Here is a 26,901-nt window from a genome sequence, read left to right as displayed (position 1 = left end):
TCGTTGCCTCTCATGCCTCGTTCCCGCACTACCGTACTCCTGACGTCTACCTCCCGTGTACCGACCAACGCCTGTCTCCCGACCTACCCCGTAAGCCTGCCGTTACTGATCTTGCTGCTTGTTTGGACTGACTCCCTGGTAACCGACATTGGAACGAATAAAGGCTTATTCCGCACTGCTTACCTCTCACCTGAGTCGTGCATTTGGGTCCACCCCCGAGTCTCGTCCGTGACACACACATGCATGCACACACGCTAATGGGTGATCTTCTTCTTCTTTTCCTTTCGGCTTGTCCCGTTAGGGGTCGCCACAGCGTGTCATCTTTTGCCATCTTAGCCTATCTCCTGCATCTTCCTCTCTAACCCCAACTGCCCTCATGTCTTCCCTCACCACATCCATAAACCTTCTCTTTGGTCTTCCTCTCGCTCTTTTGCCTGGGAGCGCCATCCTCAGCATCCTTCTACTAATATACTCACTCTCTCGCCTCTGAACATGTCCAAACCATCGAAGTCTGCTCTCTCGAATCTTGTCTCCAAAACATCCAGCTTTGGCTGTCCCTCTAATGAGCTCATTTCTAATCCTATCCAACCTGCTCACTCCGAGCGAGAACCTCAACATCTTCATTTCTGCCACCTCCAGTTCAGCTTCCTGTTGTTTCTTCAGTGCCACCGTCTCTAATCCGTACATCATGGCCGGCCTCACCACTGTTTTGTAAACTTTGCCCTTCATCCTAGCAGACACTCTTCTGTCACATAACACACCAGACACCTTTAGCCAGCTGTTCCAACCTGCTTGGACCCGTTTCTTCACTTCCTGACCACACTCTCCATTGCTCTGTATTGTTGACCCCAAGTATTTGAAGTCGTCCACCCTCGCTATCTCTTCTCCCTGTAGCCTCACTCTTCCCCCTCCACTTTTCTCATTCACGCACATATATTCTGTTTTACTTCGGCTAATCTTCATTCCTCTCCTTTCCAGTGCATGTCTCCATCTTTCCAATTGTTCCTCTGCATGCTCCCTGCTTTCACTGCATATGACAATATCATCTGCGAACATCATGGTCCAAGGGGATTCCAGTCTAACCTCATCTGTCAGCCTATCCATTACCACTGCAAACAGGAAGGGGCTCAGAGCTGATCCCTGATGCAGTCCCACCTCCACCTTAAATTCCTCTGTCACACCTAAGGCACACCTCACCATTGTTCTGCTGCCATCATACATGTCCTGTACTATTTTAACATACTTCTCTGCCACACCAGACTTACGCATGCAGTACCACAGTTCCTCTCTTGGTACTCTGTCATAGGCTTTCTCTAGATCCACAAAGACGCAATGTAGCTCCTTCTGACCTTCTCTGTACTTTTCCACGAGCATCCTCAAGGCAAATAATGCATCTGTGGTACTCTTTCTAGGCATGAAACCATACTGTTGCTCGCAGATACTTACTTCTGACCTGAGTCTAGCCTCCACTACTCTTTCCCATAACTTCATTGTGTGGCTCATCAACTTTATTCCTCTATAGTTCCCACAGCTCTGAACATCCCCTTTGTTCTTAAAAATGGGAACTAGAACACTTTTCCTCCATTCTTCAGGCATCTTTTCGCCCGCTAGTATTCTGTTGAATAAGTTGGTCAAAAACTCCACAGCCATCTCTCCAAATTGCTTCCATACCTCTACCGGTATGTCATCAGGACCAACTGCCTTCCCATTTTTCATCCTTTGTAATGCCTTTCTGACTTCCCCCTTAGTAATCATTTCCACTTCCTGGTCCTTCACTCTTGCCTCTTCAACTCTTCCTTCTCTCTCATTTTCTTCATTCATCAACTTCTCAAAGTATTCTTTCCATCTATTTAGCACACTACCGGCACCAGTCAACACATTTCCATCTCTATCCTTAATCACCCTAACCTTCTGCACATCCTTCCCATCTCTATCCCTCTGTCTGGCCAACCTGTAGAGATCCTTTTCTCCTTCTTTCGTGTCCAACCTGGTGTACATGTCTTCATATGCCTCTTGTTTAGCCTTTGCCATGATAACCTCCTGTAATCTACTGAGCTACAATCACCCAGAATAAAACAACAATACTAAGAGTCAAACCACCCATATTAGTGAAGCGTTATGAGAGGAATGCTCTATAAAAACAAAGGAAAAAGCATTGGTAAATGAAAACATTAATTTACTTTCAAATTGTTTTCCCTGAACCTAAATGCTATTTTTGTCCCATTGTCTGTCTATTGGAAATGTTAGCTGCTGAAGACTCTAACCCCAGCGGAAAATCCCCATCGTCATCATGGCCTTTACTTTCGAGATGGTCAACGCCATGTGGACTATGTTCTCACCTACGCTTTGAAGAAATTTTCTGGGGGACGTTCCATTCGATACCCAACGCATTTGCTCATGGAAAATGCAGTTGCACGCAGCTTACAGCATAGCCATCAACAATCATCTGCTGAAAAATGTTCATTATCTTCAAAAAATTTGGATCTACACTCCACAGGAGAGACCTTCAGTGCCCAGGAGCATCAAAAAAACCTCAGGAGGGAGGAGTTTGAAGGGAAACTTAGAGATATGGGTCTGGAGCTGGAGATTGATGAAGACGTAAGTTGAATTCATACTTGTATTAATTATAATTTTTAACCTAATAAGTATGAATGCAATGCTCTTGTCATGTTTGCAGAGCTGTTTTCAAGTCAGGGTAGCTTAATCTGATATTTTGGCTATGTATGACCAATCTCCAAATGTGTGTGTGTGTTTTGCAGCACCTCAATAAAAAAGTATTATATCTGACCAATTTCTCTGAAAAATTAGAAACCAGTTTTCTAGATTCATAGTGTGTGCTATGGTGAATAGCTCTCAGCAGTTAGTGGATGAGATGTTTCGCTATAACATTACAAAAAGGGAGACAAGTATGACCCTGTCTTGGGAAATATCTGATAACTTTTGCATACAAAGTTACACTCAAAAGGCAAAAATACAATCGCTTAATGTTTTATATGGCACAGTTTCAATAATTAATCTGTAAACTGACAGATGGGGATGAGATTAGATTAATTGCCTTTTAAAATTTGTTGATTGTCTGGATAAACTGCACTGGTGGTTTGTGACATATTCTCCGGAGTTGTGGAGTTTCTCTCTCTCCCTCCCTCTCTCTCTCTCTCCTCTCTCTCTCTCTCTCTCCCTCTCCCTCTCCAAGTCAGATGATTGGCTGGGATATTCTAGCAGCTTTATTTATTTTTCTTCGAAATGTATGTAGAGTTTCCTTGGCAGTATGTTTTGGGTCATTGCTGAAATATTCACCCTCTTTTCATTTTCATCATCCTCATCTCAGATTTATTTAAATAATGTTTCAGTACATTTGTCCATGCATCCATCCTCCAATGTGTTTACCAGTACCATTTGCTGAAATGCAGACCCACACAATCTCCTTCACTGTTAGTATGGTGTTTTTTGAGTGACGTGTAGTGGGTCGTGGGTGGAGGGGATTTGGCTGTTAAGAGGCAGTGCCTGGCACCACCACACCCCTCCCCTCACAGACACACGCACACACACGCACACACACACAGTTTGGCTAACTGGCCTCTCCAGATTTAAATGCGGCACACCATTTGAGAGAGTGGGGCCACTGACACAAGGGGTTGAGCCAATAATTGCCAGTCAGAGACCTAGCCTCCTCTGGGTGGCCGGCTGTCAGGGTCTCTCAGTGTGGGACGATTATGAGGAGAATGATTTGTTTTTCTCATCTTGTTTACAATGAGGTGGCATATTGACGCAGCTGGAAAGCGTTGGCCTCACAGTTCCGAGGTCCCGGGTTCAATCCCAGACCCGCCTGTGTGGAGTTTGGATGTTCTCCCTGTGCCTGCTTGGGTTTCTTCCGGACACTCCGGTTTCCTCCCACATCCCAAAAACATATAACATTAATTGGACAATCTAAACTCCCCCTACGTGTGATTGTGAGTGTGGCTGTTTGTCTCTACATGCCCTGCGATTGGCTGGCAACCTTTTCAGGGTGTATCCTGCCTCCGGCCCGCTGACAGCCGGAATAGGCTCCAGCACTCCCCAAAATCCTTGTGAGGATAACCGGCTAAGAAAATGGATGCAAGTTTACAATTAGTGCTTTCCAACCACAAAAACTGGTCATGTTTGGCTTGCAGATCCTCTCCCTAAATTAAAAAACTGCTTCACTGAGACAAGTTTGGATTTATTTGAACACCATGACCTTGAGGAATTCACACAGACGGTGGTATTCTACACTTTAGTTGGTCAGAAAATGTTACAATCAAAGAGAACATCCCGGTTTATCCAAATCAGAAATCATGGATGACTTGCAACCATCTCAGGGCTTGTGATGTGGCTTTCAAATCAGATGACAGGGTCTTATATGCAGTCGCAAGACCTGATATCACCTGGCCTATGGACCAACAAAAGGTATACCCCTGACCTTTGACCCCTTTCAGTTTGCCTACAGGGAAAAGAGGTCAATGTAGGATGCCACCACAATTGCTCTCCATTCAACGCTGGAACACCTAGAACACAAGAACTCATATGTCTGGATGCTCTTCATTGATTACGTCTCTGCATTTAACTATACCACAGTTCTGATTAGGAAAGTGATTCACCTTGGTCTTCACAAACAGCTCTGCTTCTGGATTATAAACTTTCTCACTAACCACCCCCAAACTGTCAGACTTGGCCCTCATCTCTCGTCTTCCATCACTCTCAGTACCGGCTCCCTCAGGGCTGTGTGCTGAGTCCTCCTCTGTATACATATATATTGTCTAGTCTGTATACCTCTAGGTGCACACCCATCCACCCTTCCAATCACATCATTACATTTGCAGATGACAAAACTGTGGTGGGTTTCATCTCAGGGAAGGATGGATACGCCAACAATGCTGATGTCCAAAATCTGTCTCTGTGGTTCTCTGCAAACAACCTGATTTTTAATACAAAGAAAACAAAGAACTTACATTGGACTTGAATGCTGACCAGAAACATCCCCCATTTTAATCAATGGTGACTATGTGGAAATAGTCCAGGGTTACACAGTTACACATTTTTTTGGTTATACGTTACAGACACCCTCTCCTGGACTACAAATACCACAGCCATTGTTAAGAAGGCCAGACAACGTATTGACGTGCTCAGTATTTAAAAAAGAAACAATCTCTGAAAGAGCCTGTCAAATGTGAGTGACTGTAATTAAACCAAGCCAACAATGAACTATAAATTTGAAAGGTCGCTTGCAGCTTTGTTTCATTGTTTTTACCCCACGATGATATCCCTGTTTGTTTTTCTTGGTGTAAAACTAAATTATTGCTTGCAGAATACGTTTTGGCAATGCATGTCGAAAGCTAAATGATGCTTCCACACAGTTTTATGGTTAATGTTATGTTGCCTCCTGTATTTAAAATACAGAATTTGCTTTTTGTGCACTGTATTGTCTGTGCTTTCATCCTCTATCAGAGCTGTAACAAGGTGGGATTTTTTATTCATTAGACACCATCTCAACCTATACTTTCTACTTTGGCTTCAGACCAGACCATTTTTAATCAAAAAAGAGAAAATCTCGTCCGGTTTCACCACTTTTTCTTCTATCTACATACCCCGACATTCATTAAAGCAACAGCACTTCTTTTTCTTTTTTTTTTTTTTTTTTTTTTTACTTTTACAATTATTATTGAAAGTAACAAAAGCAGCCAGCTCTACGTAGCCCAGACTGTGTAATTATGATTGTACCCCTTTAAGAGCCGAAGGGGGGCGGAGTCAGCTAAAAAGCAGGACACGTGTTGAAAAAAAATAGTCAGGCTGTGGTTCACTGCGAGAATGTCTATGTATTCCTACTAGTAAAAAAAAATTACGAAAAGGCTCTTCAAGTGTGAGTGACTACTATATTGCAAGTTCTCCCACTTAGAAATCATGGAGGGGTCTGAAATTTTCATCGTAGGTGCATGTCCACTGTGAGAGTGATAATCTAGAGAAAAATCCAGAAATCACAATGTATGAAACCATAATGATTTATTTGTGTGATACAGCTGCGAATAAGTATTTGAACTCGTGTCCATAAGCTAGAATTCTGATCCTCAAAGACCTGTTAGTCCGCCTTTAAAAGTCCACCTACACTCCATGTATTATCCTGAATCAGATGCACCTATCTGAGGTCGTTAGCTGCATAAAGACACCTGTCCACCCCATACAATCATTAAGACTCAAACTTGTAACATGGCCAAGACCAAAGAGCTGTCAAAAGACACCAGAGACAAAATTGTACAACTCCACATGGCTGGAAAGGGCTACAGCGAAATTGCCAAACAGCTTGGTGAAAAAAGGTCCACTGTTGGAGGAATCATTAGAAAATGGAAGAAGCTAAACATGACGGTCACTCTCAATTGGAGTGGAGCCCCATACAAGATATCACCTCATGGGGTCTCAATGATCCTTAGAAAGGTGAGGAATCAACCCAGGACTACACAACAGGACTTGGTCAATGACCTGAAAAGTGCTGGGGCCACCGTTTCCAAGGTGACTGTTGGTAATACACTAAGACGTCATGGTTTGAAATCATGCATGCTACGGAAGGTTCCCCTGCTTCGACCAGCACATGTCATGCCAATGGCCATTTGGATGATACAGAGGAGTCATGGTAGAAAGTTTTGTGGTCAGATGAGACCAAAATTTAACTTTTTGGTCATAATTCAACTCACCGTGTTTGGAGGAAGACGAATGATGAGTTCCATCCCAAGAACACCATCCGGACTGTGAAGCATGGGGGCGGGAGCATTCTGCTTTGGAGGTGTTTTTCTGCACATGGGACAGGATGACCGCAGCCGTGTATTGTGACATTTTGGGGAACAACCGCTTTCCCTCAGTCAAAGCATTGAAGATGGGTTAAGGCTCGGTCTTTAAACATGACATTGACCCGAAGCACACAGCCAGGAAATCCAAGGAGTGGTTCCATCGGAAGCATATGAAGGTTCTGGCGTGGCCTAACCAGTCTCCAGATCTAAACCCAATAGAAAATCTTTGGAGGGAGCTGAAACTCCGTGTTTCTCAGCGACAGCCTATAAACCTGTCTGATGTCGAGAAGATCTGTCTGGAGGAGAGGGCCAAAATCCCTCCTGCAGTGTGTGCAAACCTGGTGAACAACTGCAGGAAACGTTTGACCTCTGTAAGTGGAAACAAAGGCGACTGTACCAAATATTAACATTGGTTTTCTCATGTGTTTAAATACTTATTTGCAGCTGTATCACACAAATGAATCGTTTAAAAAAATCATATATTGCGATTATTGGATTTTCCTTTTTAGATTATCTCGCTCACAGTGGACATGCACCTACGATGAAAATTTCAGATGCCTCCATGATTTCTAAATGGGAGAACTTGCAATATAGCAGGGTGTTCAAATACTTATTTTCTTCACTGTATGATTTCATTTACAGGATTTATAGTGCTTTTTTTTTATAGTGGGTTTTTTTCATCTATCCATCATCTTAGCCACTTTTCCTCACAAGGGTCGCGGGAGTGCTGGAGCCAGTCCCTGAACTAGTTGCCTGGCAATCGCAGGGCTTATTTTTTTTTTTTCATTTACAGTATTTTTGCATCCATCTTTTTGAATTTACAGTATGTGTAAATGACGGACTGTCTTATTTTTAAATTTCTTCATAAGTCATAGCAATAATATTGTAAAGGTTTATTCTGAAGGTTTAGACAGGTCAAATTAGAAGCTACTGTTGCAAAGTATACAGTAATTCCTTGTTTTTCATGGTTAATTGGGACCAGAACCACCCACAACAAGTGAAAAACTGTGAAGTAGTGGGGGATGATTTTTTTATGTGGGGAGCAGAACGTTTAAAATATTGGTAACAGGGTGCTGAGGATGGAGCTTCCAGGCAAAAGAGTGAGAGAAAGACCAAAGAAAAGGTTGATGGATGTTGTGAGGGAGGACATGAGGACAGTGGGTGTGACAGAGGAGGATGCAAGAGATAGGCTTAGATGGAAAAAGATGACACGCTGTGGCGACCCCTAACGGGAGAAGCTGAAAGAAAAAGGATGTTTAAAATATGCCAACACTATTTGTACTTTGCATATTTGAGACATAAAGGTATTTAGTTAAATCTTTAACTATAGAACCTTACAAATATAAAACATACAGTATTATAAATTTATAATCCATCCATCCATCCATTTTCTTTGCCGCTTATCCTCACAAGGGTCACGGGAGTATTTAACTATAGAATCTTGAAAATATAATACACGATTATAAATTTATAATCCATCCATCCATCCATCCATCCATTTTCTTCTCCGCTTATCCTCACGAAGGTCACAGGGAGTGCTGTAGCCTATCCCAGCTGTCAATGGGCAGGAGGCGGGGTACACCCTGAACTGGTTGCCAGCCAATCGCAGGGCACTTCGAGACAAACAGCCACAGTCACAATCACACCTAGGGGCAGTTTAGAGTGTCCAATTAATGTTGCATGTTTTTGGGATGTGGGAGGAAACCGGAGTGCCTGGAGAAAACCCACGCAGGCACGGTGAGAACATGCAAATTCCACGCAGGTGGGGCCAGGATTGAACCCGGTCCTCAGAACTGTGAGGCCAACGCTTTACCAGCTACGTCACTGTGCCGCCTAAATTTAGAATATAAATATAAATTATAAAACACTTATTGTATTATATTACTGTATACTTACCATTTATCACTTGGAGACTTTTGCTGTGTGTGTGTGTGTGTGTGTGTGTGTGTGTGTGTGTGTGTGTGTGCGTGTGCATACATGTGTGTGTGGGGGGGGTACCGGAATGTTCAAAATATGTCAAGAGTACAGCATTTATAATTTGCATACTACAAAATACATACAAATATTCCAACAGTGCAAGTGTTTACTTAAATATTTATTTATATTATGTACAGGGAGGTGTTGACAGTGCCACAGAGGGTGTTATTTTGGAGAAGAACATTGTGATGTTTTTGTTTTTTCTTCTGCTAAAAAATTCCTCTGTTAATTACAATTATAGCAGGCTCTTCAGGGTAAGGCCACACTTTTCAGTTTTCGCCTCGTCTTTGTCAGAATCATAATCATAATTTGCTTTATTGGCCAAGTGTGTAAAAACGTACAAGGAATTTGTCTCCGGCAGTCTCTGCCACCCTGGTACAACATTCAGAACAAAGAAAAATCAAACTAAGAACAAGAGACATTCTGTTAATAGGAACTAATCAGAATCAGCTTTATTGGCCAGGTGTGTAAAAACACACAAGGAATTTTTCTCCAGCATATGTGCAAGATAGTCTTCTTCCTTTAGAGCCTATAAGAAATAAGAGTGGGTCAACGCCCCACATTACGTTGAGCTTGTACAGAGTGTTCTTACCCATTCACAGTTTCCGTTATAGAACAGTGCAATGACAACTATGCAAAGGGAGCAGTTTAAGGTGACGAATTGTGAGATTGTCTACAGAATATATTAAAACTACTAATACTCATTGAACCAGCAGGATGTGAGGGTGTGTTCCAAAAACAGCAGAAGGCAACAAATAGCAGGTTTGCTGATCCAGAATTTAATGACTTAATTTGCAGAGGGAAAAAAAAAATGTTTGAATCCCTGCTAGTTTGACTTGCATTGATCTGTAGCATTTACCCGGCGGAAGGAGCTGGAAGAGCTGGTGGCCAGGATGTGGAGGGTCCGAAAGGATCCAGCCCGCTCTGGACCTAGTCTGAATGTAGTGCAGGTCTTCAAGAGTGGGAAGGGTTGTGCTGACAATCCGTTCAGCGGTTTTGATTGTTCTTTGCAGTTGGAGTTTGTCCTTTTTTGTGGCAGGCCCAAACCAGACTGTGATGGAGGTACACACTACTGATTGGATGACTGGTGTGTTAAACTGTCTCAGCAGTTCTTGTGACATGCCGTGCCTCCTCAGAAGCTGCAAGAAGTACATCCTTTCCTGGCCTATTTTGAGGATTGAGTTAATTTCTGTCTCCCACTTCAGGTCCTGTGAGACTTTAATTCCCAAGAACTTGAAGGTCTCGACGGTTGACACAAGAAAGTTGGACAGCGGTTAGGATGCCTCCTGAAGTCCACAATCATCTCTACGATCTTTAGAGTGTTCAACGGCAGGTTGTGTTGGCCACACCAAAGCTGTAGTCTTTGATGAGGCCGATGACTATGGTGTCATCTGCGAACTTCAGGAGTTTGACAGTCGGGTGCCTCGAAGAGCAGTCATTTGTGTCGAGCGAGAAGAGTAGAGTGCAGAGGACATAACCTTGGCGTGCCCTAGTGCTGATAGTGCGCGTGGATGAGGTGGTGTCCACCAGTCTCACCTGCTGTGTCCTGCCCGTCAGGAAGTTTTAGATCCACTGGGAGATGGCAGGCGAGACGGTGAGCTGCAGAAATTTGGAGGAGAGGAGTTCAGGGATGATGGTGTTAAACGCAGAGCTGAAGTCTACGAACAGGTTCCTCGCATAAGTCCACTCACTCTTGGCTTTCAAAGTACTTCATCACCACAGTTGTCAACGCAACAGGCCTGTAGTCATTAAGACTTGAGACTGCTGCTTTTTAGGGGACCGATATGATGGTGGAGCGTTTGAAGCATGTTGATACCTCACACAGTTGTAGAGACCTGTTGATCTTTGTGAAGACAGGAGCAAGTTGGTCTGCGCAGACCTTGAGACTAGATGGGGACACAATGTGGCTTTGTTGATCTTTTGTTGTTTGAAGAGCTGTCTAACGTCCCTTTCATGGATATTAAACGGTGGAGTGGAAGCTGGTGCAGCTTGTGGTGTGGTTGGTGGGTGCGTGGTGTGGAAGTGTCTTTTTCGAATCTGCAGTAAAAACTATTGAGGTCGTCAGCTAGCCCACTCTTGTTTTCTACTGGGGGGAATGTCACTTGTAATTAGTGATTGATTGTAATCCATGCCAGACTGATTTGGAGTCACTAGTACCAGGTTGTTTTTCAGGTTTAACTGCATAGTCAATCTTTGCAATTTTAGTTTCTTTGGTCAGCTGATTTCTAGTGTGATTGCATTAACTCTATCCCCATTATGATATGCAACCTCTTTTGCCCTGCTGAGTTGCCTAAGTCTGGCTGTAAACCACGGCTTGTTATTGAACGTGCGAAAAGTGTTTTTGGTACATACACCTCCTCACAGAAACTGTCATACCCAGAAACAATATCTGTGAATTCATCAAGGCTGCTCACTTCACAGTTCGTGGTAAAGTTAAGCTCCTAGGATAATGAGCGGTGAATCTGGGTCTCATTTACCTGCTCGGCAAGTGTTAGCAGTGCTGGGTTCATGTTAGCTTGAGGCACAATGTACACACCTAGAGAATGAAAGAGGCGAATTCACACAGTGAGGAAAACAGCTTCCAGTTTAAGAACAACGACTCCAAAAGTGGGCCGCAGTGTGTGCTGAACTAACATCCATCCACCATTTCTCATTGATATAAAAGCATATAACGCCGCCTTTCGATTTCTGTCCTACGCAGTCCACTCGAAAAAGATGAAAGCCGGGTAGCGTAACGGCGCCGTCAAGCCAAGTCTCCGTGAAGCACAAAGCGGCTGAACGTCCAAAGTCTTTGGAAGTCTTTATCAGAACCTGAACTTCATCCATTTTGTTGCCTAGGGAGCGTAGGTTCGTGAGTTGAATAGACAGAAGTGCCATTCTGTGTCCTGTCTGTCACAGTTGAACTTGTGTGTTCGCTCGTTAGCCTCAGTGGCTTTGATGCGAAGCTTTGTAGAGAGCAGCGAAGAGTAACTCCAAAGATTCAGCAAAATGGCGAGAGTTCTGGAAAAAAAATAGAAGACTCTGATGGTTAGCAAATAACTTGTAATGTACTTGAGTCTCGAGACGACCAAAAAACACACAAACGCAAACAATAGGAGGGAGAATGTACCGAAGGTTGACACAATGGTCGACACCATTTTGTCATGTCCTCGTCATTTTCCTTAATTGCATTGTCAGGTCAAGAAGGTCGTTATCAGTCAGTGGGTTGGAATGCCAATCCATTAGAATGTAGTTGAAACTTGAGCAATTTATTAGGTCTCCTAATCAGTCTGTAATTTGTGCAAGTCTGATCTTTTGCAACTTGCTAGTCATTTCAGACTTGATGCCAAACCTGCGCTGAGAAAATTCCAAATTTTGAAAATTGTCCTGAGTCATTACATTTATGAGAACATTTTTGTTCCTGATGTTTTGGCCTTAGTCGAGGAACCTTCAGACGTAATGGAAGTAAATAAACTGGAATTACAACTCCCAATTGAAGAAGAGATTGAATTTGAGAAACTTGAAAGGTCCTCTGATTCAGTTAGTTCATCATCTGATATTACATGGTAAACCAAAATGGTCCTTCCTTTCCATGAGAAAGAAGTTGAGAAGTACTTCCTCTACTTTGAGAAGGTTGCTGAAAACCTCCAGTGGCCTAAAGAGTCATGGACTATGTTATTGTAAATTGTCTTAAACAGTAAAGCTCAGGATGCATATTCGGCCCTTTCTGTAGAGCAGTTCTGATTATAATTTTGTAAAAAAGACCTTTCTGAAAGCTTATGAGTTATTGCCTGAAGCTAACCGTCGGAAATTTAGAAATTCTGATAACAGGGATAAGGTTTTCTAGGGTAAAGGAAACTTTGATAGGTGGTGTAGTGGTTAAAAGGTTTCAGATTTTGAGGGTTTGAGGCAGTTAGTTTTGATATAGGATTTCAAGCAGTGTGTTCATTGTGAGTTTAAGACTTAGTTTGATGAACAGAAGGTTAATGCCTTACATGATACAGCAGTGTTGGCAGATGATTATTTTTTGATTCACAAGAGGTCCTTTTTTTCTCCCGGCAATTACAAGTTTTCTCACCAAAAGGACTTTGTGGGGTAAGACTACTCGTCATGCAGGGTCTGGTGGTGATAAGGCAGGTTCAAATTCTTCTGTCAAGCAGTCACATTCTCAATCTAAACCCAAGTCTTATAGTGACTCTTGTGACTCTGGTCCAGTCTATGCTTATTGTAAGAAGCCTGGTCACTTGATTTCTGCTTCCCAAAACGTTCAACGTTGGTGACTATTCGCTGTTTGGCTCCACTACTCTGTCTTTGAACTTCTATTTTGTGGTTATTTTATCATGTTTATGTTGTATTGTTGTGTGTGTGATTAAATTGTTTTGAAGATCTATTCCAAAAGACCTGGATTTTATTTGTCCATTACACAAAAGTTTCTTAAATTTCATTAAAAAATATTTTTAAAAAATTCTCAACACAACAGAAGTGGAATAAATTAGTGTATGAATAATTGTGAATATAATTATCATACATCTACTTCCAATAAAGAAATGCTTTGCTCTGCTCTAGATAATCAGGAGATAGCAAGAACAAAAACATCTAATTATCAGAACTGTTAGAACCCGGAGCACCTGCTGCCTGTTCAAAAAATGATGACCACACATGTACTCAGCAATCTTCCACGCACATTCACACACACATGAACAAACAAGTACACTTTGTTTCCAAAGGTGTTTTGCTTGCCATCTCCTTTTTGTAACATCCATGTAATTAAGGGGCGTCTTGAAACTAAATAAATAGAGGTGCTGAGGAGAGGATAATCAGAGAGTGCAGTGGCGAATTGTACGAGACAGTTCCTCTCCTCTCTCCTCGTGAGCTGCCAAACTTGAACTGGTGTCTTTGCTTCCTTTTTTGTCCAGTTTAATGAATGTCTAATTGGTAAATCCGACAATTAGGGTCAAAGACAATCTCAAAATGTTGTTAAAATGTGACTTAGATTCGGCAAGTTCCGTAATTCCCCGGAATGTGACGTCACATCCAGACAAAATTTAGCCAGAGAGTGAAAAACCTAGCAAAGATGGTGAGGAAGTGTGTTGTGTATAGCTGTTCTGCGTCAAATGCTGACGGAGTCAGCTTACATGAATGGGTGAAAGATGAACAGATAGGCAGGTTATGGACCAGGTTTGTGAAGACAAAGCGGGCACATTGGACTTACAAATCAAAGTTGAGAGTAATATGTTCCAAGCATTTCACGGAGGACTGCTTTGAAAACCCAGTACAGCATTCACTTGGCAACAGTAGCAAGTAAGTACGTACGTGTTCAGTTAATTAGTATAGTACAAGTATCTACCTCGTTTTTAAATGTAAGTACAAGCCCGATACAAACGGACTCTCTGGGGGACACGCTTGAACGCCTTCTCCAAGTCCACAAAACATATGTAGACTGCTTGGGTGAACTCCCATTCACCCTTGAGAACTCTGCCGAGGACGTAGAGCTGGTCCAGTGTTCTAAACCAAATTGCCGCTCCTGTATGAGATTCAACTTGTTGATGAAACCTCTACTCCAGCACCCCTGAATAGACACACACACCGGGGGACCACCACTCCAGCCTTGCAATCTAGAGGGACTGTCGCCGATGTCCATGCGATGATCTGGAGGCATGTCAATCAGGACAGCCCAACAACAACCAGAGCCCTTACGAACTCCAGGCAAATCCCCTTTTTGACCACAATGGTGACCACAATCCTAGAGATAAGTGAGCCTGCCTCAGAGACCACAGAATCTCCTTACTCATAGGAAGGCATGTTGGTGATATTGAGGAGGCCTACGATATTCTCTCCACCGACTAAAAACATCCCGAGTCTAATTAAGCAGTGCCCCATACTCACTTCTCGACATTGCTGATGGTGCACACGTTTCCCCTCATGAGACACCAGATGGTGCACCAGAATTTCCTCAAAGCCATCCGGACGTCATTCCCCATGGCCTCACTTCAGGGACCACCAAAACTCCATTCCTCTTGACCAGCCAATGCCCATCAGCAGCTTGAGGAGTCCCACAGGCCAAAAGGCCTAATAGGACATTTTCTTCAGTGTGTCGGGGTCCCTCATTGCTGGTGTTCACCAACGGGTTTGGGGATTCTGCCAAGACAGGGACTGACTACCTTATGGCTACAGCTCTGGTCGGCTGCCTCGGCAATAGTGGGATTCTGCCAGACTTTCCTTGCAAACCCTCAAAATACATCTGGGCCTGCCAGGCCGGACCAACATCTTTCCCCAGCATTAGAGTCTACTTAACACCAGGTGGTGATCAATGGACAACTTCGTCCCTCTCTTCACCTAAATGTACGAGACATATGGCCCCAAGTCTGATAAAAAAGTCAATCATCAAACAGCAACCTAGGGTGCCCTGGTGCCAAGTGCACATATGGACAATTCTTGGTGAGCACAGAAGTCCAATAACGGAACACAACCAAGTTCGGTAGTGGGAGGGCTTTCCAGGTTTTACTGTCATTTCCCACGTGAGCATTGAAGTCCCCGAAGAGAACGATGGCGTCCCAACCAGCAGTGCACTCCAGCACTCCCTCAAAGGACTACAAAAAGGGGTGAGTACTACGAACCGCTTTTTGGTGCATAGGCACAGACAAGAGTCAGGACCCACCCCCACACCTGAAGGTGGAGGGAGGCTACCCTCTCATCCACAGGAGTCAACTCAAATGTACAGGCTCCGAGTATAGCATACCCACACCTGCCTGGCACCTCTCACCATAGGCAACTCCCACATCAAAGAGTCCAACCCCTCTCAAGAAAACTGGTACCAAAGCCTGGGCCATGTGTGGAGGCAAGCCTGATGATACATAGTCAGAAACTCTTGACATCACATCCTAGCTTAGTCTCCTTCCCTGCCAGAGAGGTGATATTCCACATTCATAGAGCCAGTCGAATTGCCCAGTACGCAGCTCACACTGCACCCAACCCTGTTGGCCCCTCCCACAGGTGGTGAGCCCATGGGAAGGGTGACCCATCTCTTTCAGATTGTGCCTGGCTGAGCCCCATGGGTGAAGCCCGGGGCTTGGCTTTGAGCTCCACCTCCAGGTCTGCCCCCAGAGGGGAGCCCCAGTGACCTGCATGCCCCTGCATTCAAAATGTAATTGTTATCTGAGTCCAGTAGTCTGATAATTTTTTTTTTTTTTTTTTTTTTTTTACCATCACAGAACACTTCCATTTTCTTTTCTAATTCTGAATAGGTAACACTATTACATGTATTCTGTTACACCGTGAACCTGGCCACCAGCATGCGATCCGAGTTGCTATGATGTATCAAGGTTATCGCTGGTCAGAAATTGTCTTTGGAAATGGTACAGACATCTTGAACTTCCCCTACACACAAAGAAAAATGTCTATTTAAATACTAAGCCACCAACCTGTCAAGCAAACAGAGAAAAAGGACACACCAAGCCCTTCCTTAACCACAGAGAGTGCTGTGAACTGTACTCATCCCCGCAACTGTGCCCCCACAAGACATTACCACTAAATTATTTTCCTCCTTAAATTTATTGATGTATACTGTTTTTGTAATTTATGTTACACTGTTGAAAAAAACATCAATAATTCTGCCTTGTTGACCATAGGCCAAGAGTCTAGGTGTGGGCTTTGTGAAAATTCATGCACCATGGAATATTCTCTGTCGAGAAGCAGAGTTTATGAAGCTGAAGAGGCCCACCAAAAGGGTAAGGATTATTGATATTTTCCTTTCCAAGATGCGATACACACTGTGTATACTTTACAAAGCACTTCCGCTGCGGACTCCATCGTTCTGCTGTGGGACTTCAATGCTCATGTGGGCAGTGACAGTGAGACCTGGAAAGGTGTGATTTGGAGGAATGGCCCCCTTCATCACAACCCAAGTGTTCTGTTATTGATCTTCTGTGCTCATCACAGATGATCCATAATGGGCACCATGATCAAGAGATAAAGGTGTTCACACATGCACTTGGTACCAGGACACCCTGAGTTGCACTTCGGTGATTGACTTTCTGGTTATGTCAGCGGACTTGTGACCTCATGTGTTGGACACTCAAGTGAAGAGAGGGGCAGAGTTGTCAACTAATAACCACCTGGTGGTGAGTTGGCTTCGATAGTGGGGCAAGATGCATGTTCAACCTGGCAGTCACAAACATATTGTAAGGAGCTGCTGGGAACGTCTGTCAGGATCCGCTGTCAGAAGAAGTTTCAACTGCCACCTCCAACAGAACTCTGCTCATTTGTTCCGTGGAAGTGGAGGACACTCTGTCTGAGTGGACAATGTTCCACACTTCTATTGCTGAGGCAGACAACCAGAGCTCTTGAAGTAAGGCCCGAACCCATCGGTGGAAAGAAATCATGGGGTATTCAGTCAAGATGAATAAGGAGTCTTATCTGGCCTTTTTGGCCGGTGGGACTCCTGAAGCAGCTGAAAAGGACCTGCTGGACAAGCGGATTGAGGCTTTGGATGTCGGCTAGGAAAAAATTCGGGCATGGGAGGAGTTCGGGGATGCCACAGAGAATGAATTCCAAATAGCTTTGAGGAAATTATGATCCATCATCCTGCATTTCAGGAGGGGGAAGCAGTGCAACATCAACACTGTGTACAGTCAGGAGTGCTGCTAACCTCAACTCTGGATGTTGTGAGTTGGTGAGGAGAATACTCCTTAATTCCACCAAGACGCTTTTCCATGAGGAAGCAGAGTCTGTTCTCTCTGAGGCAGACTCTACTATCTCTGGGGTTGAGGTAACAGAAGTGGTTAAAAGCTCCTTGGTGGCAAGGCCACGGGGTGGATGAAATTCGCCCGGATTTCTTCAAGGCTCTGAATGTTGTGGGGCTTTCCTTGTTGACATGCCTCTCCAATATCGTGTGGACATTGGGGACAGTGCCTCTGGATTGGGAGACTGGGGTTAGAGATAGGGGACCAAAGGGTGTTCCACCCTCCCTGGTAAAGTAAATTCAGGGGTACTGGACAGGAGAGTCCATTGGAAAGTTGAATCTCAGATTCGGGAGGAGCAGTGTGGTTTTTGTTCTGGCTGTGGAACAGTGGAGAAGCTATTCCGTCTTGGCAGGGTTGTCGAGGGTGCATGGCAGTTTACCCAACAGGTATACATGTGTTTCGTGGAATTTGAAAACCCATTGGACCATGTCTCTCAGGGAGTTCTGCGGGGTGGGGATGTTTCGGGACTATGGGGTACCGAAACCCCTGAAACAGGCCATTCAGGCATTGTATGACCTGTATCAGAGTTTGATCTGCATTGCCAGCAGTAAGTCAGAATTGTTTTAATGGAGCATTGCACTCTGCCAAGGCTGCCCCTTGTCACCGATTCTGTTTATATTATTTATGGACAGAATTTCTAGGCACAGCTATGGCAGAAAGTTGGTCTGGTTTGGTGGCCTTCAGTATTGGATCCCTGGTGTTTGCAGATTTTGTGGTTCTGTTGGCTTCATCAAGGGTGATCTCCAACTCTCACTGGAATGGTTTGCAGCCAAATCTGAAGCAATGTGGATGAAAATTAGCACCAAATCGTAAACCATGGTCCTCAGTCAAAGAAAGAATGGGTTGACCCTGCCCCAAGTGGAGAAGTTCAGATATCTTGTGGTCTTATTCATGAGTGAGGGTAGAAAGGAAAAGGAGATTGACAGGTGGATTTATCAGTCGATCTATGTTCCTACCCTCACCTATGGTCATGAGCCATTGGTCATGATCGAAAGAACAAGACGCTGGATACAAGTGGCCGAGATTAAATTCTTCCGCAGGGTGTCTGGATTCTCTCTTAGAGGTACAGTAAGGTGAGAAGCTCGGTCATCCAGGAGGGGCTCAGAGTAGAGCCGCTACTCCTCCACATTGAGAGGAGCATGATGAGGTGGCTTGGGCATCTTTTAGGATGTTTCCTGGGGGCCTCCCTGGAGAGGTGCTTCGGGAATGTCCCACAAGAAGGAGACTCCAGGCATTACCCTTGAGAGACGGCTGGCCTGGGAACATCTTGGAACCTCCACGGAAGAGCTGCATGAAGTGGCTGTGGAAATTGAAGTTTGGGCTTCCATGCTAAAGCTACTGCTCCCGCGGTACGACCTCGGATAAGCAGACGAAAATGCATTAATTAATATTCTGTACAGTGGTCTTGTATGAGACATTCCATCTTCCATGGTCCAAACAAGTTAACTGAATTCGCCAAATTGTCGATAGATATGAATGTGAGTGTGTGTAACCCCTCTGATCAAATCCATGGTGTGCTCATACGTCACAGCTGGGATAGGGTCTCCTGGTGACTCTAAAAGGGATCAGCAGATGGGAAATTAATGAATGTATGGAAAGAGCTGTCTGTTGGTTTTAGTTTGTTTGTCTGCATGGATTTACAAATGGATTGTTGTTTGTAGGTATATGAAGTCAAACAGTCAAGTGGTGTTGTAGAGAAGCTCAGTCTGCTCGTCAGTAAAGTTCTGGAGCCTCTTCATCCTCACATTGATGAACCCCAACCGAAAAACATCAAACACCTATCACACACTTTTTCGAGGGAAAAGCAACACCTGTAAGTACAAATTTTGATATACACAATGATGAACATGGGCATTTTAAGAATGATGATGATGTGATAATGGTTCTGTGGTGCCAGAGTAAATGTGAAATATGAATTCAAATCATCCATGATTTTTTTGCCAGAAATACTTCAATCCATTTTAAATACCATGTCTATCAGAACTAGACTTTTTTTTTTTTTTTGCCTTCATAGGTTCTTCATAGATTCTACAAAAATGTCAATCCTGTGTGTCAATTTTTGCATTGCATTTTCCTAGCCACTTACCCTCAGAAGGTTCGTGGGAGTGCTGGAGCCTATCTCAGCTAACTTCGGGCGGGAGCCGGGGTATATGCTGAGCCGGTTGCCAGCCAATTGCAAGGGACATAGAGAGAAACAACAGATGCACTCACAATCACACCTAAGGCCAATTTGGAGTCGCCAATTAATGCTTGAAGCCGGGATTTGAACCCCAGTCCACAGAACTTTGAGGGAGACACTCTAACCAGTTGTTCCTATGTGCTGCCTGTGTAAAATGTGTGTTACAAAAAAAAAACAGACAAAAGAGATGTGCCGTACCAGTTGGGTCCATCCAAACACAATCCACAAAAGACACAGCACATTGAATGCACCACAAAGTACGTTCAGTATGAGTTGACGGTTAGTGAAGGTCAGTGAGAAAAAAGGTGTATGCAAGGGTGGGGGTGGGTGGTGAGTGAGGAGAGGATGGATGGAAAGATGGAGTAGGCAGAAGTGATGCAGCCTTGGTTGTTGCATCTACACTGGCATTCCTTTGAGAGACTGGGTCAGACGTGTTTGTGTGTGTTCAGCATTTGCAGATGGAAATGAGGAGGATGGGATCAAGAAGAGTGACAACGTCGCCATGGTGAAGAATAGGTTTGCCATCAGATTTCAAATAGATGTAATGGTGCCAAAGGGTGGCAAAGTCATGAATCACTCCAAAGGCCTAACGAGAGTTCGTGGATAGTCTGGCAGATGAACCTTCTGCTAGGCCAAGGAGTCCGCTATTGATGCTTGTACACAAACTGAACAAAAGGCTTGGGTGAATCAGAAACCTCAAGAAAGGCAGAGGACTGCATGGCACACATTAGACGTACGCTGATTGCACCATTTTGCTCCTCCAAAGAAATGTGGACCTGAAAACACAATCCAAACACATTAAAAAAAAAAACACACATAACTGTGACTGAAGAGAAGAAAAAAAAAAAGAGTTGCCAATAGTAACTGGTTATCTTTTAAAAAGGTTGCAGCATAATCAATCATTTAAAAGATTCAACATCTGTTAATGTTAAAATTGTGAAAATTGTCCAGTATTTAACTGGAGGGCAGCAGAACAGCGGTGATGTGTGCAAACAGAGAAACAATTTTCAGTGAGAGAAAGTTACAGCAGCATTACTAAGGAGAGTTATTTTTTTTTTTTAGTTTTGAACACATTGTAAACACCAGCGTCCTTCTTGATCTTATTTCGTGTTAAAAAAAAATGATGTTTGAGAAGATAGGAATGTTTTCTAATTTAATTTCTAATTTAAATTCCACATACATCCATGTGCACTGAGGCTGCGGCCCAGCCTCAGCCAAACTCCGCCTCCTGTGGCCCCTCTCATGATCCTGCCACTCCAACACGAGCTGTGCGGGTGCCCGCGCGGGTGCGCTGATTGGGAGGTGCACACCTGCGCCTCATGCAGCCTGATTATGCTGTGGATTTATATGACCGCGATGACAACTGGCCGGCGCCAGTTCGTTTGATCTTCATGTCCCGTTCGTGTGCTCCGGTATCCCTGTGTGTACCGACCTTCGCCTGTTCTCCGACCAATCTTGTAAGCCTGACTCCTTCGTTACTTCTGCCTGCTTGATTGTTCTCCTGTGTACCGACTCCTGCCTGGCCACTCACCTGCTCTCTTCGCCCGACGTCCCAACAACCGCTGCTGCACCGGACTGCCCGCTTGATCCCCTACCTCTGGATATAATAAACGTGTCTCCTTGAACTCCCTTGCATCTTCCGAGTCCTGCATTTGGGTCCTACTCCCATTCCGATGGGACGTGACAGCCCCAAGGTAAATTGAGTTTGAGACCCCTGGTTTAGAGGTCCTTGCAGCAGTCTTTTGACCTCAACAGAGTCAAAAGAATGTGCCTTAAAGCCTGGGTGTCATCCCTATAAACATTTTAAAATAGATATTGTAATGAAAAATACATATAACAGTATTCACTTCAATGTCTATATGGAAAAAAAAAAAGTGAGCGGAGAGCGCGTCATCCATGCACAAAGTTGCACAATTGAGTGTCCCTCGACATCCAAGTAGTCACCATATTAGTCGCGTCATCTGTCCTTGACGTCATCATCACTTCCGCTGTTGAAAATGCGCAGTGCCTGCTACTACAGAAGCCGAACAACAGAGATATTCGCATTTTTCCGACGCCCCTTTTGACACTGAAGTTCTTTCCGAAAAGGACAAAACCACACAACCGAGTGAAGTTACCGGGGCAATATTACACTATTGTTTCAAGCCATATTCAGATATCCGATCACAGCCAAACCACATCCCGTTCGATCCACTCCCGCGGCAGAGATGAGCCATCGCAGCTCATCGCAGCTGGTCGGTGTGGTTTATGACAGAGCTTTAGTCACAGTCGAGCCGGAGCGCTTTATGCGCGCACGCGATTGAGTAACGCATTCTCGGCTGGGTTCTTCAGAGCCGCACACATCACAAAGCCCGACGCGCAGCCTTCGCAGAAGCTGTGACCGCCAAACGCGGCGCCTCAGCCAGTGTGGCTGAGTTTAGGGGCCCATGGTGGCATATAAGGAGGAGATGGACCCTAGCTATGTTGCTTTTAGGGGTATGTTCAAAGTCGCCGCAGTACTCAATGAACTCTATCGAGACATTGTTGGCTGGGCGATCTGCACATCGACACATTTCATACGTGGATCTTTTATTACGTTATGAGAGAGACCGATTACGTGGTCCGCCCCACACTATTATTTTTTTTAGTAGCTGTATACACACCTACCTGTTATTTGGAACCCACGAATCTCTCGTCCTTTGCATCGTGCAATCCATTTTACACGACGGGCCGGGTCTCTTGCAAACTTATGAAGGGTAATTCCATTCTCCCGAGTGTTCTAGCAATGTCCAGCAATGCAATGAGCCGGCATTTTGGCTAACACAAAGGAACAACGAGCTACCTTCCCGGAGGTAAAAATAATGGAAACAAACAAGTCCACGAGGGGGCGCCACTGTCTTTTTCACTTCCTTCTTCTTCTCGAAAAAATGCAGCCCTATGGGGGGCACAAACCGGTGCAATCTGTAGGCCGGTCCCAAGCCCGGATAAATGCAGAGGGTTGCGTCAGGAAGGGCATCCGGCGTAAAAACTGTGCCAAACAAATATGAGCGTTCATCTAAAGAATCCCATACCGGATCGGTCGTGGCCCGGGTTAACAACGCCCGCCCCCGGCACTGCTAACCTGCAGGGCGTCGGTGGAAATTCAGCTACTGTGGGTCGAAGACAAAGAAGAGGAGGAAACCGGATCCAGCGTCAGAAGAAAAAGAGGAATGCACAGAGCCTACAACTGAGTGTAGGGACTTTGAATGTTGGGACTATGACAGGAAAAGCTCAGGAGTTGGTTGACATGATGATTAGGAGAAAGGTTGATATTCTGTGCATCCAAGAGAGCTGGTGGAAAGGTAGTAAGGCTAGAAGTTTGGGAGCAGGGTTTAAATTATTCTACCACGGAGTAGATGGGAAGAGAAATGGAGTAGGGGTTATTTTAAAGGAAGAGCTGGCTAAGAATGTCTTGGAGGTGAAAAGAGTATCAGATCGAGTGATGAGACTAAAATTTGAAATTGAGGGTGTTATGTATAATGTGGTTAGCGGCTATGCACCACAGGTAGGATGTGACCTAGAGTTGAAAGAGAAATTCTGGAAGGAACTAGATGAAGTAGTTCTGAGCATCCCAGACAGCGAGAGAGTTGTGATTGGTGCAGATTGTAATGGACATATTGGTAAAGGAAACAGGGGCGATGAAGAAGTGATGGGTAAGTACGGCATCCAGGAAAGGAACTTTGAAGGGCAGATGGTGGTGGACTTTGCAAAAAGGATGGAGATGGCTGTAGTGAACACTTATTTCCAAAAGAGGGAGGAACATATAGTGACCAACAAGAGCGGAGGTAGAAGCACGCAGGTGGATTATATTTTGTGCAGACGATGTAATCAGAAGGAGGTTACTGACTGTAAAGTAGTGGTAGGGGAGAGTGTAGCTCGACAGCATAGGATGGTAGTATGTAGGATGATTCTGGTGGTGGGTAGGAAGATTAAGAAGACCAAGGTAGAGCAGAGAACCAGGTGGTGGAAGCTGAGAAAGGAAGAATGTTGTGCGGCCTTCCGGAAAGAGGTGAGACAGGCTCTCGATGGACAACCGAAGCTCCCGGAAGACTGGACGACGACAGCCAAGGTGATCAGAGAGACAGGCAGGAGAGTACTTGGTGTGTCATCTGGTAGGAAAGGGGAGAAGGAGACTTGGTGGTGGAACCCCATAATACAGGGAGTCATACAAGGAAAGAGATTAGCGAAGAAGAAGTGGGATACTGAGAGGACGGAGGAGAGGCGAAAGGAGTACATCGAGATGCGACGTAGGGCAAAGGTAGAGCTGGCAAAGGCTAAACAAGAGGCATATGAAGACATGTACACCAGGTTGGACACGAAAGAAGGAGAAAAGGATCTCTACAGGTTGGCCAGACAGAGGGATAGAGATGGGAAGGATCTGCAGCAGGTTACGCTGATTAAGGATAGAGATGGAAATGTGTTGACTGGTGCCGGTAGTGTGCTAAATAGATGGAAAGAATACTTTGAGAAGTTGATGAATGAAGAAAATGAGAGAGAAGGAAGAGTTGAAGAGGCAAGAGTGAAGGACCAGGAAGTGGAAATGATTACTAAGGGGGAAGTCAGAAAGGCATTACAAAGGATGAAAAATGGGAAGGCAGTTGGTCCTGATGACATACCGGTAGAGGTATGGAAGCAATTTGGAGAGATGGCTGTGGAGTTTTTGACCAACTTATTCAACAGAATACTAGCGGGCGAAAAGATGCCTGAAGAATGGAGGAAAAGTGTTCTAGTTCCCATTTTTAAGAACAAAGGGGATGTTCAGAGCTGTGGGAACTATAGAGGAATAAAGTTGATGAGCCACACAATGAAGTTATGGGAAAGAGTAGTGGAGGCTAGACTCGGGACAGAAGTAAGTATCTGCGAGCAACAGTATGGTTTCATGCCTAGAAAGAGTACCACAGATGCATTATTTGCCTTGAGGATGCTCGTGGAAAAGTACAGAGAACGTCAGAAGGAGCTACATTGTGTCTTTGTGGATCTAGAGAAAGCCTATGACAGAGTACCAAGAGAGGAACTGTGGTACTGCATGCGTAAGTCTGGTGTGGCAGAGAAGTATGTTAAAATAGTACAGGACATGTATGATGGTAGCAGAACAATGGTGAGGTGTGCCTTAGGTGTGACAGAGGAATTTAAGGTGGAGGTGGGACTGCATCAGGGATCAGCTCTGAGCCCCTTCCTGTTTGCAGTGGTAATGGATAGGCTGACAGATGAGGTTAGACTGGAATCCCCTTGGACCATGATGTTCGCAGATGATATTGTCATATGCAGTGAAAGCAGGGAGCATGCAGAGGAACAATTGGAAAGATGGAGACATGCACTGGAAAGGAGAGGAATGAAGATTAGCCGAAGTAAAACAGAATATATGTGCGTGAATGAGAAAAGTGGAGGGGGAAGAGTGAGGCTACAGGGAGAAGAGATAGCGAGGGTGGACGACTTCAAATACTTGGGGTCAACAATACAGAGCAATGGAGAGTGTGGTCAGGAAGTGAAGAAACGGGTCCAAGCAGGTTGGAACAGCTGGCGAAAGGTGTCTGGTGTTCTGTGCGACAGAAGAGTCTCCGCTAGGATGAAGGGCAAAGTTTACAAAACAGTGGTGAGGCCGGCCATGATATACGGATTAGAGACAGTGGCACTGAAGAAACAACAGGAAACAGAACTGGAGGTGGCAGAAATGAAGATGTTGAGGTTCTCGCTCGGAGTGACCAGGTTGGATAGGATTAGAAATGAGCTCATTCGAGGGACAGCCAAAGCTGGATGTTTTGGAGACAAGATTCGAGAGAGCAGACTTCGATGGTTTGGACATGTTCAGAGGCGAGAGAGTGAGTATATTGGTAGAAGGATGCTGAGGATGGAGCTGCCAGGCAAAAGAGCGAGAGGAAGACCAAAGAGAAGGTTTATGGATGTGGTGAGGGAAGACATGAGGGCAGTTGGGGTTAGAGAGGAAGATGCAGGAGATAGGCTAAGATGGCAAAAGATGACACGCTGTGGCGACCCCTAATGGGACAAGCCGAAAGGAAAAGAAGAAGAAGAAGAAGACTTCTTCTCGAAAACAAATCCCTGAGAGGATTTTCATGGCGGGAGTTACAAAAAGCTGTATACATCAAAATCATGTTTTGTGGTGAAAAAACACATGGGACCATATTGGTTGTGGGTTTTTCATTAATAATATACCAAAAATCATCCGTTTGACGACACTTGAGCTTTAAGGTGGAGGTGGGACCGGATCAGGGTCTCTGCGCTGAGCCCCTTTCTATCCTGACAGAAGAGGTTCGACTGGAATCCCCTTGGACTATAATGTTCGCAGATGATATTGTTGCGACCCATAACGGGACAAGCCGAAAGGAAAAGAAGAAGAAGTCCAGTATTTAACTTTAAATGCACACGAACAATGATCCATCCATCCATTTTCTGAGCTGCTTATCTTCACGAGGGTCGTGGGGGTGCTGGAGCCAAAGTTATCTTCGGGCAGGAGGCAGAGAACACCCTGAACTGGTTTCCAGCCAATTGCAGGGCACATGGAGACACACAACAGTCGCACTCACAATCACACCCAGGGGCAATTTAGAGCCTCTAATTAATGCATGTTTTGGGATGTGGAAGGAAACCAGAGTGCCCGTTGAAAACCCACACAGGCACGGGGAGGACATGCAAACTCCGGCAGTTGAACCCTGGTCCTCAGAAAACTGAGGCCAACGCTCTAACCAGTTGTTGAAATGTGCCACCTGGATAATAATCCCAATCTATGAATTGAATTCAATAAAAATTATTATTACTTGGCTATTCTAATATTATGAGCAGCTCCCCCCTCCCGCCCCCACGGTTTCTTTTCATTTACATTATGTTTTTTTGCATTCACAATCTTATTTTTTTTCCATTTATGATATGTTTTAAGGCTGTTAAACCCCTAACCACACATGTTGTAAAGTTCTGAGACAGGCATTAACATATCTCTTGTTTAAACACTCTCAAAGTTCAAATGTTCGAAGAAACAGGTCCAGTCAGGTTGGAGCAGTTGGTGGACGGGGCACCGCTGAGGCATGGACGAGAGAGGTGGCTGGGGCTCGGGGACCGCAGAGGCGTGGGCGGGATGCGGCCCGAGACTGAAGCAAAACTCTGCTGGGGATCCGGCGCCGCGTGACATGAGCAAGAGGCGGCTGGGAGTTAGTAGGCGCGGTTGAGACATTTGCACGAGGTTGCTGGAAGTTGGTTGGTG

The 26,901-nt window shown here is 44.7% G+C and overlaps 1 protein-coding gene across 7 annotated transcripts in view; it reads left to right on the top strand.

Annotated features, from left to right (window-relative positions):
• Positions 1 to 26,901, top strand: part of LOC133502021 (anoctamin-1-like) — a 199,870-nt gene that overhangs the window by 8,731 nt on the left and 164,238 nt on the right. For 5 of the 7 annotated variants that reach the window (XM_061822299.1, XM_061822297.1, XM_061822294.1 and 2 more), the window contains exons 2-4: positions 2,248 to 2,598; positions 16,379 to 16,477; positions 19,153 to 19,304. In XM_061822299.1, the coding sequence (XP_061678283.1) occupies positions 2,248 to 2,598; positions 16,379 to 16,477; positions 19,153 to 19,304 (602 nt within the window). The remainder of the gene's footprint in view (positions 1 to 2,247; positions 2,599 to 16,378; positions 16,478 to 19,152; positions 19,305 to 26,901) is intronic. The other 2 variants (XM_061822296.1, XM_061822300.1) reach the window with 2 other exon arrangements.

Source organism: Syngnathoides biaculeatus, chromosome 6 (assembly GCF_019802595.1).
Source record: "Syngnathoides biaculeatus isolate LvHL_M chromosome 6, ASM1980259v1, whole genome shotgun sequence".
In the NCBI taxonomy this organism is placed as follows: domain Eukaryota; kingdom Metazoa; phylum Chordata; class Actinopteri; order Syngnathiformes; family Syngnathidae; genus Syngnathoides; species Syngnathoides biaculeatus.
The sequence above is the reverse complement of the archived record's forward strand: the minus strand, read 5'-3'. Positions and strand labels throughout refer to the sequence as shown.